The sequence below is a fragment of the Podarcis liolepis genome (assembly GCF_965112155.1).
Source record: "Podarcis liolepis genome assembly, chromosome: 8".
Classification (NCBI taxonomy): domain Eukaryota; kingdom Metazoa; phylum Chordata; class Lepidosauria; order Squamata; family Lacertidae; genus Podarcis; species Podarcis liolepis.
The window spans coordinates 10,821,980-10,841,544 of NC_139560.1; the positions used below are offsets into that span (position 1 = coordinate 10,821,980).

At 46.5% G+C, this 19,565-nt stretch overlaps 1 protein-coding gene across 1 annotated transcript in view; it reads right to left on the bottom strand.

Annotated features, from left to right (window-relative positions):
- Positions 1 to 19,565, bottom strand: part of TG (thyroglobulin) — a 169,895-nt gene that overhangs the window by 89,195 nt on the left and 61,135 nt on the right. Inside the window, exons 27-35 of the mRNA XM_083518405.1 lie at positions 18,964 to 19,131; positions 17,978 to 18,043; positions 17,584 to 17,658; positions 15,871 to 16,008; positions 14,731 to 14,907; positions 13,512 to 13,623; positions 12,244 to 12,323; positions 11,032 to 11,175; positions 6,181 to 6,234 (exon numbers count right to left, since the gene is read on the bottom strand). Coding sequence (XP_083374531.1) covers positions 6,181 to 6,234; positions 11,032 to 11,175; positions 12,244 to 12,323; positions 13,512 to 13,623; positions 14,731 to 14,907; positions 15,871 to 16,008; positions 17,584 to 17,658; positions 17,978 to 18,043; positions 18,964 to 19,131 — 1,014 coding nt within the window. The remainder of the gene's footprint in view (positions 1 to 6,180; positions 6,235 to 11,031; positions 11,176 to 12,243; positions 12,324 to 13,511; positions 13,624 to 14,730; positions 14,908 to 15,870; positions 16,009 to 17,583; positions 17,659 to 17,977; positions 18,044 to 18,963; positions 19,132 to 19,565) is intronic.

Here is a 19,565-nt window from a genome sequence, read left to right on the forward strand (position 1 = left end):
TAGACTCAAGACCCTTTTCTTCCTAGTTCAATAAGCTTTTATGGACTGTGTTCTGGATTTGCCAGGGCATTCACAAGAGGTATTCAGTGCATCAAGGTCGCTGAAGGGGAAACTACTTAATTTACCTTACAAACACTTTTAAGAGTAACATAATAAAGGGTCCCCTAAGCATATAGGGAAGTACGGATCTGTACTCCCATCAGCCAACCCCTTTGAAAGAGGCCCTTGAGAAAGTTAGCCATGTGAATCAGATCTTTGTATTCCTTATCTCATACAATACTTATCTTATACAGTGGTACCTCGGGTTAAGAACTTAATTCGTTCCGGAGGTCCGTTCTTAACTTGAAACTGTTCTTAACTTGAAGCACCACTTTAGCTAATGGGGCCTCCTGCTGCCACCACGCAGCCGCTGCACGATTTCTGTTCTCATCCTGAAGCAAAGTTCTTAACCCAAGGTACTATTTCTGGGTTAGTGGAGTCTGTAACCTGAAGCGTATGTAACCCGAGGTACCACTGTACGATACTTAGTCCCAATGTTTTATTTCCAGAGTGAACTTTTGCAGAATTGCGCATTTCAAAAGTACACATTGGGTTTAAAAAATAATAATACTGCAATTCACGCATTCCTCTTTTGCCTTGAAAACAACAACAAAAAGGGGAAGCTTTTCAGCAACATGAATGTAAGCAACATGTTTTTAAAGTATAATTACACATCAATTTTCTGCAGTCAGCAACCGCGTTCCAAAGCGGTGGAAGTGGTATGTCTAGGTCCAGACACAAAGCTGAAAATGACTAGTTATGCTCTTTAGAAAAAGAATAGGCTTTGTCTGGATTCCATTGTGAGCCAAATTGTCTGGTTTCCTTGATGGTTTTCAGATGCATTCATTGCAATAGCGTTCCCGTTCACGATCATGTCTACTGACTCAGTCAGCAAACTTGAGCAAGTCTTGAAACCTCATGTACCACAATATTACGGCTACAGAGGCAAATGTTTTGCCTTCAGGCATGTTAATTGGGAATAATTCTATGTGACTCAACTTGTCGATGACAACATGGCCAGAACAATACGTTTGGGCCCACTTGAGTCTGTTTTACCATGAAGAAATGAGTCGTCTTATTTGCTTTTTGACAAATCAGAGACCACCTTCTATGAAAGGGCAGAGTCTTAATGCAGACTTTGCAAATGAGCAGAAAGGCCAGGGTGCTTTGAAATAGCCATGGCACAGGGAAGTAGGCAACCATTTCGCACATTGCCTCTTGGGGAGTCTTCCTGGGAGGAGGGTGGGCAAATGTCACTGGTGAGTGGGACAAGAGGCAAAAGCAGGCAAAACAATGAATGTAAATCTTCGTACTGTAAGCCAGTTTCTACACCCATCCACACACCCCTCTGACTTCCATCCAAGGAAGAATGAAGCAGAGTTCGAGGGCACATTCCAGCTGGGCAGAAACACTCAAAGAAGTTGCAAAGCAGAACCAACGAAGGATATGGCTTGGAGAGGGGGCTGTAGCCTGAGGAGCATTTCAGGGGCCAGACAGAAAGGCTTGGAGGGCCACATTCAGTCCCGCTCAGTTGTATCGTTCACATGTCGTATGGATCTAAAGAAAACCACTGATCCCATTTAGCAGCAAACTCAGAACCAGATTTTGCTACCAGCAGAAGCGAGTGGCAATGCTTTATCTGAACTGAACTGTAATACCATGCCATGATAAAGGTAGGGTATTGCATGACTGGGCACACAGAAAATTCAACAAAAGCTCCCTACAAATAGAACTGCAGCAGAATAATGGGAAGACAGTCTGAACCTTTCTCCCTAGCATACTAATGGCTGTCGTATGACACTCACCTAAGCCAAACCAGTCGTCTGGTTCAAACCCTGATTCTTCAGCTCATGGTTACATGAGAGCTTAACCCCAAGCCTTGGTTCAGAGTGTGGGAACGAAAAGGACTCAAGAGAAGTGACCCCAAGATCCCCTATAGTCACCTGCCTATTAAGCCATGGCGCTGTGGTCTAAACCACTGAGCCTAGGGCTTGCTGATCGGAAGGTCGGCAGTTCGAATCCCCACGATGGGGTGAGCTCCTGTTGCTCAGTCCCAGCTCCTGCCAACCTAGCAGTTCAAAAGCACGTCAAAGTGCAAGTAAATAAATAGGTATTGCTTTGGCGGGAAGGTAAACGGCATTTCCATGCACTGCTCTGGTTTCGCCATAAGCGGCTTAATCATGCTGGCCACATGAGCCGGAAAAACTGTCTGCAGACAAACGTCGGCTCCCTTGGCCAGTAAAGCAAGATGAGCGCCACAACCCCAGAGTCGTTCATGACTGGACTTAACTGTCAGGGGTCCTTTACTTTTGCCTTTACCTTTAAGCCATAGAATGGCTACCTGTGCCTTGTGAACCAGGCCATTGTCTTAAATGTTCCAACATGGCATTAGCAGCCATCTAACGCAGTGTGGCATCACTGCAAGACCATACAGAGAAATTTACAACCACAGTGTCTGGGAAGAGAGAGAGAGAGAAAGAAAGAAAGCCTAAGGTAACTTGGAAGATTCAGGACAGGTTTTAAAAAGTACTTCTTCCCACATCTCATTGTTAGACTACGGAACTCTCTGCCACAGGAGGCAGTGATGGCCACCAACTTAGATGGCTTTAAAAAGGAATTGGACAGTCTATCGATGGCCACTAGCTAAGGTGGATCTGTTCTGCGTCCACGACTGGATGCAGCAATGCTTCCGAATACCAGTAAGGAAGGGAGAGTGATCTTATGCTCAGATCCTGCTTGCTAGTTTCACACAGGGATTTGGTTGGCCACAGTGAGAACAGGATGCCGGACTAAATGGGCCATTGGCCTGACCCAAAAGGCTCTTCCAAGGAAGGCTGATCACCAAAGCATTGATGCTTCTGAATTATGGTGCTGGAGGAGACTCTTGAGAGTCCCGTGGACTGCAAGAAGATCAATCCTATCCATTCTGAAGGAAATCAGCCCTGAGTGCTCACTGGAAGGACAGATCCTAAAGCTGAGGCTCCAATACTTTGGCCACCTCATGAGAAGAGAAGACTCCCTGGAAAAGACCCTGATGTTGGGAAAGATGGAGGGCACAAGGAGAAGGGGACGACAGAGGACAAGATGGTTGGACAGTGTTCTCGAAGCTACGAACATGAGTCTGGCCAAACTGCGGGAGGCAGTGGAAGACAGCAGTGCCTGGTGTGCTCTGGTCCATGGGGTCATGAAGAGTCGGACATGACTAAACGACTAAACAACAACATGTCCTTAACTTTCTGGTGTTGCTTTTTCCTCTGGGTGGGACAGGTGTCTCTACACACCATCCTACCCCAGGTCAATTGGTTTGTGCCTGACGTGACCACGACGAAGGGACTTTCTACAGCATCCCTGCAGGTCCCTCAACTCTACACAGCTTCCATGTCGCTGAGAAATTTCCCTAGTCAACTCAAACGAGACTGTGCCAACCTGACCACATTTCGGTAGCTGCTTTTGTCGCATAATTGTAGCCTTTAGCATCCAACGATGCCTGTAACTTTTATTGTTAAATTACAGGCATTCCGTGAAGATGGTTTCTGCTTTCCATATGTTATTTGCACTGGAATGCAGGAAGTGTATCAAGAGCATAGTCGGGTTGGGTCATGAGTTATATGGGACTTATGGTGCTGGAGGAGACTCTTGAGAGTCCCATGGACTGCAAGAAGATCAAACCTATCCATTCTGAAGGAAATCAGCCCTGAGCGCTCACTGGAAGGACAGATCCTGAAGCTGAGGCTCCAATACTTTGGCCACCTCATGAGAAGAGAAGACTCCCTGGAAAAGACCCTGATGTTGGGAAAGATGGAGGGCACAAGGAGAAGGGGACGAAAGAGGACGAGATGGTTGTATAGCTACCAGCATGAGTTTGACTAAGCTGTGGGAGGCAATGGAAGACAGGAGTGCCTGGCGTGCTCTGGTCCATGGGGTCACGAAGAGTCAGACACGACTAAACGACTAAACAACAACAACAAGTGTCTATCCAGGACTTCAGTGTGAAATCATCATTCCCAAAATCTGGAAATACCAGCATTTCCCACTAACAAGTGCTTTCTGAATACTCAGAAAGGTACTTTTCCATGATGCACAAAGGATTGTGCGCTATTCAAAATGTGTGGTTTTCCCCCCTTTTCTTTCTTATTTAGAAGAAATTCAAACCGAATTACATTTATTTCAAGAATGCGCCCTGCACACATGTTTTTGCCAGTCAGTCTAGGTGGAAAGGACAGAATACACCATGTGCTATTCCCCCGCACACCCACACCCACAAAACTCTTCTTGTATAATAACTATAATCTTGCCCCTGGGAGTCCTACTTTTCTCTGCGCACAAAGCTGTTATTTCATGGCACGGAGAAGCTATCAGATGTGAAATGGAAGCCTTCTGCATTCCTTGGGTGGTGCCTGTTGTGGCACAGGGCATCGGACGCAGGGGAAAGCGAGAGCACCAGATGTTTATCTCCGTTTTAAAATAGGCTGCTTATAAATAGGGCAGCGCCTCCCTCTCTGAAATGGGTACTTACAAGCCCAGTTACGCCGCATACCCATGGCCTAGTTGAGTTTATATACCTGAACAATCTCAGCTGAATTACTTTGGCACACGCTTCAAAAGGGTTTCTAAAGTAGGGATAGCTCTCCAGATCCTGTCAGGCTCCAGCTCCCATCAGCCCCAGCCAACATGGCCAAAGTGAGAGACGGTGGGAGTTGTAGTCTGTTCACAACTGGAGCGCCACAAATCCCCCCCCCCCCGAGGTCTAAGGAAAGCTTCAGTCAAGTTCCCATAGAGCCCAAATTAGTGTGCCAGAGATGAGAGGTGGTCTATTCTGGCTTGAAAGTGAAGTACCTCATAAAAAACCACAGGGACAAAGCCCTCCTGGAGCAGACCAAAGCATACCCTCCAACATTTCTCTGATGAAAATAGGAGCGTCCCATTCTTTAATGATAATTTTACTATTTATACCCCACACATCCTACTGGGTTGCCCCAGGCACTCTGGGCAGCTTCCAATATACATAAAAACATTAAAAATAAAATAAAATTAAAAATAACCCTTCCCTATACAGCCGTACCTCAGAAGTCGAACGGAATCCATTGCCGAAGTCCGTTTGACTTCCGAAATGTTTGACTTCCAAAGCAGGGCTCCTGATTGGCTGCAGGAAGCTTCTGCAGCCAACCAGAAGCTGTGGAAGCCCCGTCGGACATTCGCCTTCCAAAAGAACGTTCAAAAACTGGAACACTCCCGGTTTTTGATCATTTGGGAGCCAAAAAAGTACGAGTTCCAGGGCGTTCAAGAACTGAAATATGACTGTACAGTATTGCCTTCAGACGGCTCGGGGGTCGGATAACTCCATACCCTCCAACATTTCTCCAGTGAAAATAGGGACATTCTAAGGGAAAGTGGGACATTCTGGGATCACATCAGAAACCGGGACGGCTTCTCTAAATCAGGGACGTCCCTGGGAAATAGGGATACTTGGAGGATCTGCCAAAGTCCCACCTAGTCTGGCCAGGCACCCTGTTCCGACGACGGTGGCTTGTGGGGAAGCCAACTAGCAGAATTGCAGCATAAGATCTAGGGTTTCCACCAACTGGCATTCAGATAGTATACTACTTAGCCACCGTATCTAGCAACAGCTGAAGGCCTTGTCCTCCCCGAATTTGTCTACTTCCCTTTGAAAACTATCCAAGATGGCGGCCATCACCACAGCTTGTAAGCGAGAATTCTATAGTTTAACTATGGAACCACGTGTGAAGACCTATCTCCTTTTACTTGTTCTGAATCTGTCAACCATCAGCCTTACTGGGTTGTAGTATTATGGGAAAATGGACAAGAGTCTCTTCAACCACTTTTTCCACATGATACCTAATTTTATCCATTTCTTATCATGCTTCCCCTTCACCCAGCTCATCTTTTTTTTCCCCTTCCTTAAGCTAAAAAGCCCCAAACGTTGAAAGCTTTCTTTATAAGGGAAACCCCTTGGCTGTATGAAAAAGCTGTATTAAACCTCATGAAAACTGTGGGGAAAACCAGCATTCTTGGGTTCAGAATAAACAAACAAAAAATGGAGGGCCAGCAATATTGAAAAGAGGAAGAACTAAAGGTCAGAGATGCTTCATTATTTCAATGGTGTTCTTGTTTTCTCCTTACCATTTTCTTGCCTTCTGGGTAGAACAACAGGTGGACAGACGGTGGGGACTTTAGCTGTTGGAGGAGGAAAGAAGCCATTAAACATTATAAATGTATTTATTTGCAAAAAAATAATTATTATAATCTTGGAGCACTTAAATCAATGGGACCTGGCAAAGTCCTTCTGTCCGATTATTGGTTAAAAATAAAGTGAGCAGAGTGCCTTTCTATTGCTGCCTCTGCCAAAGAAAACGCTCACATCTGAGTGAGGCAAGGAGACCAAAACACTCATTAGGGGATCCATACTGCAGGTGGCGCTGTGGTCTAAACCACTGAGCCTCTTGGGCTTGCCGATCGGAAGGTCAGCGGTTCAAATCTGCACGATGGAGTGAGCTCCCGTTGCTCTGTCCCAGATTCTGCCAATCTAGCAGTTTTAAAGCATTGAATTGAAATCAAACCTTTATTAGGCATTATGCAAATAAAACCATTAAAAAAAATAACATGTAAAAGCCTTGAAATATATATAAAAAGGCAGCAGTTGGCTACATACATATATATATATATATATATACATATAGAATCAGTGGTTTTCCTTGTTAACCTGCTCCTTGGAGGACTGCTACCAAAAACTCGGCTACCCCCGCCGTTACCCTTTGGTCAACGTCGGATAGGCAGAATCCCACACATTCACCTTGCTGGGGTTCCAGACCACCCAAAAGAGGGGACAGCACGCGTTGACGGAGCGTACTGTACAATGGGCAATGAAAGAGAATATGCTCCACAGTGTCCGGGACATTCATAGAGCATCTGCAGAATCTCTTGTTTCTAGGGATGTTTTGATATCTTCCCCAGACAAATGCTGAGGGAAAAACATTCAACCGGGCCAGCATAAAAGCCCTACGTTGGGCTGGGATTGTTAATTTAGTGACGTAATTGGCTCTGCTATCTAAGATATTTAAATCATAGAATATGGGGGAGCAAATTTTGTTTACAGCTGCCATAATATTTTGTCTCTCGACATCCTTTAGTCTAGTTAGGATATTATGGAAAATGTATTGCTCATTAGAATTGTACAGGGGCTCCAGCTCGATGCCTAAAGATTCAAAGCACACCAGTGCAAGTAGATAAATAGGTACCACTATGGCGGGAAGGCAAACGGTGTTTCCGTGCACTCTGGTCTCCGTCACAGTGTTCCGTTGCGCCAGAAGCAGTTTAGTCATGCTGGCCACATGACCCGGAAAGCTGTCTGTGGACAAACGCTGGCTCCCTCGGCCTGAAAAGTGAGATGAGCGCTGCAACCCCATAGTCACCTTTGACCGGATTTAACCATCCAGAGGTCCTTTACCTTTTTACCATACTTCAAGCAAAAGTCAATGGTATTTGGAATAAGGAATTGATGCAACAACATATGCAGGAGCTGATTGGACAGGTCTTACTTACAGTAGCTTTGCGCCGTAAAACCTATTCTATGCATATTTATGCTGCGGCCCGGTCCGTATTGTATGTACCAGGCTGACATTATGTGCTCATCGTCAAATGCAGCCATATATTATAGCCTGCAAGATGCTTCTCAACCCAGCTGACATACAGAAGGGTTATTCAGCCCCCTTGTGGGCTTTCTTCCATGTTCAGCTGGCAGGTTTGCATTCAGCGCTGTACATGCAGGTCCTGCCACAGCTGACCTCAGCTTGGGTAGTCCTGCCAGTGGATTTAACCACAGAGCCTAGGACTTGCCAATCAGAAGGTCGGCGGTTCAAATCCCCGCGACGGGGTGAGCTCCCGTTGCTCAGTCCCAGCTCCTGCCAACCTAGCAGTTTGAAAGCACGCCAAAGTGCAAGTAGATAAATAGGTACCGCTCCGGCGGGAAGGTAAATGGCGTTTCTGTGTGCTGCTCTGGTTCGCCAGAAGCGGCTTAGTCATGCTGGCCACATGACCTGGAAGCTGTACGCCAGCTCCCTCGGCCAATAAAGCGAGATGAGCGCCGCAACCCCAGAGTCGGCCACGACTGGACCTAACGTTCAGGGGTCCCTTTACCTTTACTTTATCCTCTGGTATTGCTGCCTCTCACCTTCCTCTGTTTCCTTTGCATCATGCCTCATCACTAAAATATAGATTCTTCAGGCTACATATTGCACAGGGCTTCCCCTGAAGAATCCCGATAACAGTAGTTTGCCCTTCGCAGTGCTACAATTCCCAGCACTCTTAGCAAATTACAGTTCCCGGGATTATTTGGGGTGCTTTAAATGCACAGTGTGGACATAACTGCAGTGGTTGTTGTGGTTGTTTTGCTAGCGTTGTACTATAAAGAACCATACAGGGTGATAGCATAGGTATAAAATAAATACATAAATAGGCAACATTTTCCATTTCTGCTTCTCCGTTTCTTTGAGTAAACAAAAGCCAGATTTGCTTGAAAGGAAATCTCAAGAAACTCCACCCACCCGTACAGGATGCCACTGTGGTCAGCTAGTTATACAGAACAGAGTTTCGCTGCTCAATATAGTTTAAGGGTCAGCGAGAAGACGAATAAAATATAATCACTGTTTTAGGCTGAAATATGGGTGCCTACAGAAAAAGCCATCATCTGCGAGCTGGGTTCTAATTATCTGCTCCACTCTATAAAAAGGCCCAAAAGTTCAGTGGAGTTCAGCTACAAAAAAAAAATTAACTTCTTTACATTCCAGATTGTCTACGCCTTTGGGATATTAAGCTATACAAAGGGAAGCTTTGCTGTCTCTACGTTAAACAAATAATCGCTTACACATGTGCATCAGACAATATGAATGAAATCTTTTGATGGAGAAATGGACAGGGCAAGCCACACTCGAAAGCCGGGTGAGGTGGCTCATGTCATTGAATTCCTGGTGCGATTAAATGGAAGCAATTTTCAGGTTGGGGTTTTGGGGGGGGAGGGGTGTATTTGTGCACAAGTACATCAGCCTTCTCCAACCTAGTTCCTTCCATGTGTTTTGAGCAACAACCTCAGCCAGCACATTCAATGGTCAGGGATGATGGAAGTTGTAGCCCAAAAATTTTGGAAAGGCATCATGTTGGAGAAGGTTAATGTATGTTTATACACAAACACCTGGGAACCAGGCAGAGGGCCTTCTCGGTAGTGGCACCCACCCTGTGGAACGCCCTCCCACCAGATGTCAAAGAGAACAACAACTACCAGACTTTTAGAAGACGTCTGAAGGCAGCCCTGTTCAGGGAAGCTTTTAATGTTTGATGCATTGCTGTATTTTAATATTTTGTTGGAAGCCGCCCAGAGTGGCTGGGGAAGCCCAGCCAGATAGGCGGGGTATAAATAATAAATTACTATTAGTAAAGGGAGGTAAAGGGACCCCTGACCATTAGGTCCAGTCGTGACTGACTCTGGGGTTACAGCGCTCATCTTGCTTTATTGGCCGAGGGAGCCATGTCAGGGAGCTTTCGGGTCATGTGGCCAGCATGACTAAGCCGCTTCTGGCAAACCAGAGCAGCACACGGAAACGCCGTTTACCTTCCTGCCAGAGCGGTACCTATTTATCTACTTGCACTTTGACGTGCTTTCGAACTGCTAGGTTGGCAGGAGCTGGGACTGAGCAACAGGAGCTCACCCCGTTCCGGGGATTCGAACCACCGACCTTCTGATCGGCAAGTCCTAGGCTCTGTGGTTTAACCCACATTATTATTATTATTATTATTATTATTATTATTATTATTATTATTATTATCATTACACTTGTTGCTGGCGTCCATCTGTTGTCTTGAGAGGCAATGAAGTGCACCTCCAGGGGTGAGCATGGAGGTCCTGGGTTGGGCTGCCCAGATGACAAGACCCCCTTCTCAGCCTTGCTGATGTGGTCCAAAGGAAAGCAGAGCAAGACGTTTGACACCAGCTGGGCTGCAGCAGTTGCCAGAAGGAGCCGTACAAGGCGCCATCCAACCGCAAGGCAGAGGAGGTTTAGGATCAGAGTTTTCCTCCTCCTTTCTGGGCTGCCTTCCCAAATTGAGAAGCCCTCACTCCCCTTTACAACATTTGCAGAAATTGCCTTCTTGATCGTTGGACCCACTATTGGTCTCTCCTCTCAATTTGCCAGAGCCTGTCTTCGCTAACTCGCCAAAGGTTTTAGCTACCCTCACCTGGTTTAGCCAGCCAGCCAAAGCCGTTTTCCAGGGTGTGGCTGCTGTCGCATGCTGACAGCTTCTAGGAGCCACAGGTGAGTGCAAAGTGGGGACCAAATGGGGGCAAACTACCCCAGAAGAAGCATTACACCCCACCCCAACACAGCATACACCTCATTACATAATATTACAGTCAAATCTCGGATCTTGAACACCTCCGTTTTGGAACGTTTCGGCTCCCAAACGCCAAAAAACAGGAAATAAATTGTTATGTACTGAGTTGAATAGGATCCAAAAGGCAGCAGTCTGCTTGGTCCTAGAACAATAAGGTCCAGAATGCAGCAGTCCGATTGGTCCACAAGAGCCACCCAATCCAGCTCCAGGTGGAAATGAATCCACAACTTGATTGGCCTACAGGCGAATTCCGGGATTAGCCAATCACGTGGGGCCCATTGTGTAAATAATGTATATAAAGCAGACATTCTGGGGAAACTTAGATTCCTCCTCACCACTATGAGCTGAATAAAGAGCATGAAATCAGCTCTCGAGTATATTTCATAAATGCTCCAGTTTTCAAACGTTTTTTGGAAGCCGAACGTCCGACACAGCTTCCGCTGAGTGCAGGAAGCTCCTGCAACCAATCGGAAGCCGCACCTTGGTTGTTAAACATTTCGGATGCCGAACAGGCTTCCGGAATGGTTTATGTTCGACAACCAAGGTTTGACTGTATGTCTAAAATATTACAGCGTTCACGCTGCGACTCACCTGTTCTTTGATACCAACCAAAGGGATGGACCCTGGTTTCTGTTTCTGCAGATGTGCAATCTGAAAGCTGCCAGTCGCTTCTTAGTTCCTCACTGCATGTTTGGATTCCCAAATTGTTCAGAACCAAGCACAAGACCTTGCCACCTGCAAGGGGAAGGAATATACCGTATTTTTCGCTCTATAACACGCAACAGACCATAACACGCACGTAGTTTTTAGAGGAGGAAAACAAGGGAAAAAAATATTCTAAACGAAATAGTGGATATATGATTTTTGTGGTTGATGCTGTGGCCACAGACATGTGATCTGACAGTGAGTTTGGAGTAGCCCAATGCAAAAATCCTGAGGATCCATGTGGATCCATGCTTTGTAACCACGGAGGAGGGAAGGAAAGGGAACCATGGATCCTCTGCTCACGACTGCAGCAGATCCCCCCCCCCCGTCACCTGCAGGCATTTGCTCCATAACACGCACAGACATTTCCCCTTACTTTCTAGGAGGAAAAAAGTGAGTGTTATGGTGCAAAAAATACGGTACATTTATGGCGGCCCCCTTTTCTACAGATGGGTGGAATTCAATGTGGCATTCTTACAATTGTTTCGACAGTGCAAGCATTTTTGCTTACCAAACGGAACTTTCTCCTATCTCCTCCCACCACTTGCGGTTCTGGGGGGCTGTCCGGACCTCCCCACAGCTGATTTGAGGGTGCACAGAGGCACAGGAAGGGACAGGGGAAAGCTTCATTGTGCTAAAAGGACTCATTGTGCTGGCTTCTGCTGTTTTCGGAGGAGGTCCAGAAATCAAGTTCAGAAGAAATAATGGGTGAGCATTTGTGAAATACTGACTATTTCAAAGGGATGTTTTATTAGCGTATTTCGAATTTACTGCCACCCACTGTGTCTTTCAGATGTGGGAGGTTGCACATGTAAATAAATCTGCATTACACGGCACTTCTGGCAGAAAAGCATCTGGCTCTGATTGGCTGAGCTGGTGTGGCAGGCTCAGAAGGTTTTGTCACTCGGGGAGGAAAACAGTTTGCAGCTCAGCTTCTGTGAGGGAAGGGATAGTTGTCAGTTTGGTGGGGAATCCCACACAAGATGGCCAGGTCATCTTTTATTTTCCCTGTGAAATAAGATAACCCACTGCTTATAGGTTTGCAGTGACACACACACACACACACACACACACACACACACACACACACACACAAACCTGTTCCTTGGGAAGCATTTAAAAGTCCAAAGCCCAAGCAACAAGGATCAGCGTCGCAGAGATGCTCACAGTTGAAAAACCTGCAGGAAGGACAGAAAGTATTTGAAACACAAAAACTGAGATCATTTCACAACTAAGTTGTGAGCTATGGTTCACTTCTGTACTTGACTAATAGCATGATCCAATGTATATTTACTGTGTCCAGTGGGCCTTACTCTAAGGAAAGGGGGCATAGGATGCCTAAGGGGTGACAGGATGTCACTTTGAGCTGAGCAGTGAAAATTGAACTGCAGCTGGACTGTAAGTGGGGATAGACAATCTCCAGCATATTATTCCAGTGCTCAGAAGTCTGCACTGGCTTCATAATGGTTAGCGTGTTGGGCTAGGACCTGGGAGTTCGAATCCCCACTCAGCCATGAAGCTCATTAAAAGGTAAAGGTACCCCTGACCATTAGGTCCAGTCGTGACCGACTCTGGGGTTGCGGCGCTCATCTCGCTCTATGGCTGAGGGAGCCGGCATTTGTCCGCAGACAGCTTCAGGGTCATGTGGCCAGCATGACTAAGCCGCTTCTGGCGAACCAGAGCAGCGCACGGAAACGCCGATTACCTTCCCGCCGGAGTGGTTCCTATTTATCTACTTGCACTTTGACATGCTTTCGAACTGCTAGGTTAGCAGGAGCAGGGACCGAGCAACGGGAGCTCACCCCATTGCGGGGATTAGAACCACCGACCTTCTGATCGGCAAGTCCTAGGCTCTGTGGTTTAACCCACAGCGTCACCCGCGTCCCCATGAAGCTCATTGGGTGACCTTAATCTCTCAGCCTAACTTACTTCACAGGGTTGTTGTGGGGAGATAGAGAAATAGATATATGATAGATAGATATAGATAGATAGATGATAGATAGATAGATAGATAGATAGATAGATAGATAGATAGATAGATATAGATTTTCACAGATTTATGCAAAAACAGGGGGAAAGAAACTTATGAATAAGCACGTGTAAAACTGACATGGAGTGGGAACAGAGTAATCCATCTGTGGTCTAGAAGACGCAGTTAATTTAAGCAGTAAGGAAGTAGGTCTACTGTAACACACACAGAAGTGGCTTGGTGCATGCAGGAGATACTCCATCTGGTCCTGGGAAGACCTCTGAGGCCTGTCTAGTCCTCTGATTTTAGCCTCCTGCCTATACAGGACAAATCTTAAATTGCTCAGATGAAGTTGCAAAGAGCCTCGCATTCCAAAGCAAAGATGAAACATTCATACCCGTTTGATACAGTTTTTCCAGACACATCCATCTTGTTGCTCACAGAGATTCCTGATACTCTACGGAATGGTAGGCGGGTGTAAAAGTTCTTTATGGCGCCTTCCAGAGAGACTGCAAAACAAACAACAACATTCACAATTTTAAAAATATTGAAAACTCCTAGTTTGAAGCTTACTCCAGTTCCCACTGGTCTCTTTGCACTGTGCTACAGGGGCTGGAGCCATTGTAGGGGCTGTGTCCCACCCACAGCTAGGGGGATACAAGTAGGCCTGAGCCATGTTGTGACCACTGATTTTCCGCAACAGGAAAGCTTTTGCTTTAAGCTAGGACTTCCCTGGGCAGCAAAAGCCTTTTCTGGCTTCAGCGTGTTCTGTGACAGGAGCAAACCAGCAATAAATCACACTGAGCAAGTTGGAGTTAACTCTTTAATAGCAAAACAGGATCTTCACAGGAATGTCAGGCCTAATGAGCACAGTAACTCATCTCTGGTAGGTCTTGCCCCCATGAAGCAACTGGCGTGTGACTAGAAGTCCCTGCCTCCCAGCAACTGTCCATGTCTCCTCCTCTCCAGAGTTTTTTCCCCAAGAAACCAGAGACTGCACCCGTGTGTCTGTCTTTGCTCCTCCCACTTCATGCCTTGCCTGGTCCTGGGAGACGAGGGTGGAGGGAAGCTTGTTGCAGCAGGAGGGGGAGACACCCTTGCCTCTTCACCAGCCGGATTCATCTCTGCCTCTTGGCCTCCCTCCTCCCCTGCTTCAGCTGCTGCCTCTGATTCTGAACTTCTGTCTGCCACAGAATCTCCCAGCTCACTAAGCCCTGTTACCTCTTCAGCTTCCAACATCTCTTCCCAGTGTTCTCCCTCTAACCACTCATTGTCATCCCACCACCAATCCCCGGGCCCTGAGCCTTCTTCCCTTGGGGGTTCTCTAGCTGGTTCCTCCCACCATTCCTCTGTGTCCAACCAGTCCATGACCTTCTTACGCTTAGCTCTTCTTCCTGGCTCTGACCCTTGGGCCTAACCTCCTAGGCTCCTGCTTCCAGCTCAGCAGCTGCCTACAGCTTCACCCTCAGATCCTTTCCTAGACACAATTCCTTACTATTTGTAAGATTTGTTCCTCCGCTGCGATACCCCTTTTTTTTTTTTTAAAGGTAAGGCGCAGATTCGCTCACACAGAGGGTATGGCGTGAATGTGAGAGAGACACCTGCTTTTAACTCACCTGCCTTCTGATACAAAAGGTGCGGCTTCTGAGGCAACACGATGTTGCAGTTCTCAGGGATGTTGTTAATGAAATTGTCACAAAATTGGGCTGCTGGATAGAGGATGCAGGGGAAGTGCGTTCCAGTTGTGACGTTGTGCATGTCCACCAGCTGGCAGAACTCATCTTCTACACAACCTAGAAGAGATAAGGATCCCTCAGTAGGTTGTACTGAGAGCAGAGCCACTGAAAGAAATGGACCCAAGTTAGTCATGTCCATTAATTTCAATGGGTCTGCTCTGAGTATGGCTAAAATGGGACACAGCTCTTGGACATCCTATGCTCCACCTTTGCTATAATTCCCCTATTCCTCATCCCATTGAGACTTACTATCTCATAATGTAGAGGTCCCAAACTCTCAGTAGGTTCCCTTCCCCAAATTCAATCTCTTGCTGCTTTTCCTTCTCCCATACCCAACCAGGGAGAGAGGACATCTTCTTCTCTCTTTTTGGGCCAAAAGAAAGCACTTCTCAAAATTTCCACAATGGCTATTTTCCAACTCCACTGCTGGAAACAGTATTGCCCGGAATCATTATATTATTAATAATAATTTATTACTTATACCCCACCCATCTGGCCGGGCCTCCCCAGCCACAGAATATTAAAAACACGATAAAACTTCAAACATTAAAAGCTTCCCTAAACAGGGCTGCCTTCAGATGTCTTCTAAAAGTCTGGTAGTTGTTCTTCTCTTTGACATCTGGTGGGAGGGCGTTCTACAGGGCAGGTGCCACTACCGAGAAGGCCCTCTGCCTGGTTCCCTGTAACCTCACTTCTTGCAGTGAGGGAACCGCCAGAAGGCCCTCGGAGCCTGGACCTCAGTGTGGAGAAATCACAAGAGGAGAAAACCTCTGCTGCACTCGGGTTACGCTTGAGGGCTTTCTGCAGGCATCTAGACGGCCACTGTGAGAACAGGAGGCTGGACAAGGTGGGCCATTGTCCTGGGTGGGCCAGGGCTCTTATGTTCTTAAGAAACAAAGGAGGAGGAGCTGGAAACAGCAACAGTTGAATGGTGCATTTCCCAAGAGCTCCCCAAAACATGAGGCCACCACTGAATATATCGTTTGCGAATGACTAGCCCCATGATCTAAGATTTCTTACGTGCAAGACACCAGTGAAGAGCCTGCTCCGCTGAATATCTGGGCTTGAAGAGCCAGTACTCTTGGGATGATAGGGAACGATTGTGGTCGATCAGGATTTGGCTGCTTTCCATCAGAGAAAAGAGTTCCCTTGTAGAAGCTAATGAGCCCAAAGAGAAAAAGCAAAAGAGATGCTTTAATGCAGCTGGTCAGGACTGATGGAAGTTGTATTTCAAAACACCCACAGTCCACCATATTAGTGGAAGCTGCTTTTAATCCAAATAGTAACCGAGCCTGACCCTGATAAGCTTCCGAGATCAGACAAGATTGGACATGTTCAGGGTAGTATGGCAGTAGATAGGTGCTTTTATATACAGTATATAGCTATACACAGTGCTCCTTTCTGGAGGGACACGGGGGGGGGGGGCGCATACCCCTAAACATTTTGTGAATCTTTGTACTTTTATCCTTTTACTGTATTTGTTTTTCCCAAATTAAACTATAAAATGGTGGTTTTCTTGAGTCAAAGTGAGAGCACCCCTAAGCATTTTTTTTAGAAAAAAGCAGTGGCTATATATAGATATATCTGTACCCCATCTTTCCATATTCTGTGCTCAAAGCAGCTAAGAAGAATAAGTAGCAGGAATTACAATAAAACCTCACGTCTCAAAATTTCAGGAAAAGGAATTGAAAAGTATCCTGATAAAACTTTAAGACAGTAAAATAATAGACCAAGTCAGAGAAATAATCAACCTTGCAGACCCAATGCCTGTTGGAACAGGAAAGTCTTCCCCCAGGGAGTTCTAGAATATTGACAACCTTGGGTATAACTGGAATAAGCACTGAGAAAAATGGTTAAAAAGCAGTTGCAGTGAGAACTGTGGAGGAGGCCTCCATGGCAATATTGTGGCCATCTGCTATTTGCTGTGTGCCAACTCGAGGGAATGTCTTCTCAGTGGTGGTGCCTCAGTTATGGAACTCAGTTCTTTCAAAAATATGGCTGGCACCGACTGTTTTGATCATATTTCTTTACTTATTTGTTGGGCATTCGTGTCTCAGCCTGGCTGCTGATGAGTTTGTCATTCTCTGGTTCTCAAGAGTGGATTGGCACACTGATATTTTAGTACATGTTCTGTACTTGCTGTTAGAATTCCTGCTCCACGATTGCAGTCATGGGATTTTTGTCTGTCACATGACAGTGTATGTTTTGACTCCACAGAGTAGGAAGTGATGGAGACAGGATGTTTGTGTTACTGTGTTCCGTGAAGTGGGACTATTGTCCTTTGCTCTTTTTCTCTTTGCTGTCTGATGCTAGAGAGAGAGGGAGCCACGTTGCAGTGCTCTGTGGGTGTTGATATGTAAATAAAGTAGATTAGCCAAAATGCTGAGTTGCTGAGGTCTGTTATGCAAGCTGTGAAGACTCTGTGGATCCCTAAGTGTGCCGGTGTCTGTTGGCATCGGTCGCTGTGATGTTCGGGCTGAAGAAAGCTTTTGAAGCTCCTGAATGAAGGACCAGGAGGGAGAAAACATGCCAGTCGGGCATGTGTCTCTGCCAGGGTCCTACTCAAGTGTAGGCTGAACTCCTGACACTTGCAGGGGAAATGGGCCCATTTTATCCACTCCTGGTTAAATCCCACCCCCCAAAGCCAAACATTGAGATTAAGGTATATTATTTTGAAAAGTCTGGCGCTAACTCAAACACACAATCCGTTTCCCTTGGTATACGTTGGCATACCTGAAAGCTGTGGCTCAGTCGGAGAGACAGCACCATCACATGAGCCGGACCTCACTCGGGTCATCATGTCGGAATCTAGAATGAGACGGGACTCAGTTTGAGACACTTTGGTGGCGCGATTGTCCTCCAAGACGTTGCTGAGTTGATAGCCAAATGAGAACTGAGCATGCTCAGTGGTGGCGGAATGCCGGTTGTGTATTGGGGTGGAAAACCTGGGGAGATGTGGAATGGGATGGCATACATTGGAGCTCGAATCTGGGACAGGAGCACCCCAGACGGCAATATTTTGTTGCGGGTCCCACGAATTGACCAAGTTCTAGCAGAATAAGCATATGCAATATTCCTTTCAGGCTATCAGAAAGAGAAAGAGGGGGATGGGCAGCAAACTGCTTACCTCTCCATAGATAAACACGCTGAAAGCTGGAGAAGGGACTGTTGGCTTTTTCTGTTGGCTCGGAAGCTGACGAAGGAAGGAAACACTATTTATTTCTGCTTACAACTATCACCTGCGTCTTAGTGCTGGCCACAGGGGTCAAACAATTTCTGCACATCTTTAGTCCCCTCTTTGTAAAATAACTACAGTGGTACCTCCGGTTACGAACTTAATTCGTTCCAGAGGTCCATTCTTAACCCGAAACTGTTCTTAACTTGAGGCGTGCTTTCGCTAATGGGGCCTCCCACTGCCGCCGTGCCACCGGAGGGTGACTTCCACTCTCATCCTGGGGCAAAGTTCACAACCGGGAGCATCTACTTCCAGGTTAGTGGAGCATGTTACCCTAAGCATTCGTAAGGAGGACGGTACATAACCTGAGGTTCCCCTGTACCTACTTTGCATTCATCTTTATAGTATGATTTTATGTTGTGAACCGCCCTGAGATTGACGGGTATAGGGCAATATACAAATTTAATAAATAATAATATATCACGGGTGAGGAACCTCAGGCCCAGAAGCCTCTCTATGTGACATTTGGGACTCCCCACAAGCCACACCCCTTTTTAGCATCCTTCTTGAGCATTTCTGCTGGAAGACATCCCTGGACTCTTGAGACTGCCTCCTCCTTGCCCGGATGGATGGCAGGGAATGGTGCACAAAAGTCTCCTGATGCACAAAGGCAAAATGTGCATTCATCCCTCCAACGCCGTTTGCCTCTGGCCCTGAACAACACTGTCATGTGGCCCCTGAAAAGTTGCCCAGAAGAGATTATGGCTCTCGAGATACAAATACCTGCCATACATGAACACTGCTTGAATAAGACAGAAGGAAATGCTCTCTGACTTCAGTCCTTTAGAGAAAGGAGGGATATATTATATTTACACTGTCCATTCCTACATCTGAGTAGCAAACAACAATGGTGCAGTATAAGATTGGTAAATACTTACACCCAGTGAGAACTTGGCCTCCCAAACTGAATGCATACTGCGTCTTCCCAGTATTGTACTTTACTTTTTGGCAGGAATCGCCTCGCTCACGCGTCGAGCTTGCATCCCAGCTATTAACGTTGCAGATTAATGTGTCTGGGTAGCTCATCAGGCCGCATATGATGCTACCTGGATAAAGCCAAGGAAAGAATTGCAAGTTTGTAGCTCCACCTCCTTGTTGAACAATCTTGCCTTGGCCATTATACTGTTATTTTGACACTAGCAGCCCAGTCTCGGAAAAAGGTCCTATTTATAAAGGTAAAGGGACCCCTGACCATTAGATCCAGTCATGACCGACTCTGGGGTTGCGGCGCTCATCTCTCTTTATTGGCTGAGGGAGCTGGTGTTTGTCTGCAGACAGCTTCAGGGTCATGTGGCCAGCATGACTAAACTGCTTCTGACGAACCAGAGCAGTGCATGGAAATGCTGTTTACCTTCCCGCCGGAGCGGTACCTATTTATCTACTTGCACTTTGATGTGCTTTCAAACTGCTAGGTTGGCAGGAGCAGGGACTGAGCAACGGGAGCTCACCCAGTCATGGGGATTTGAACCGCCGACCTTCT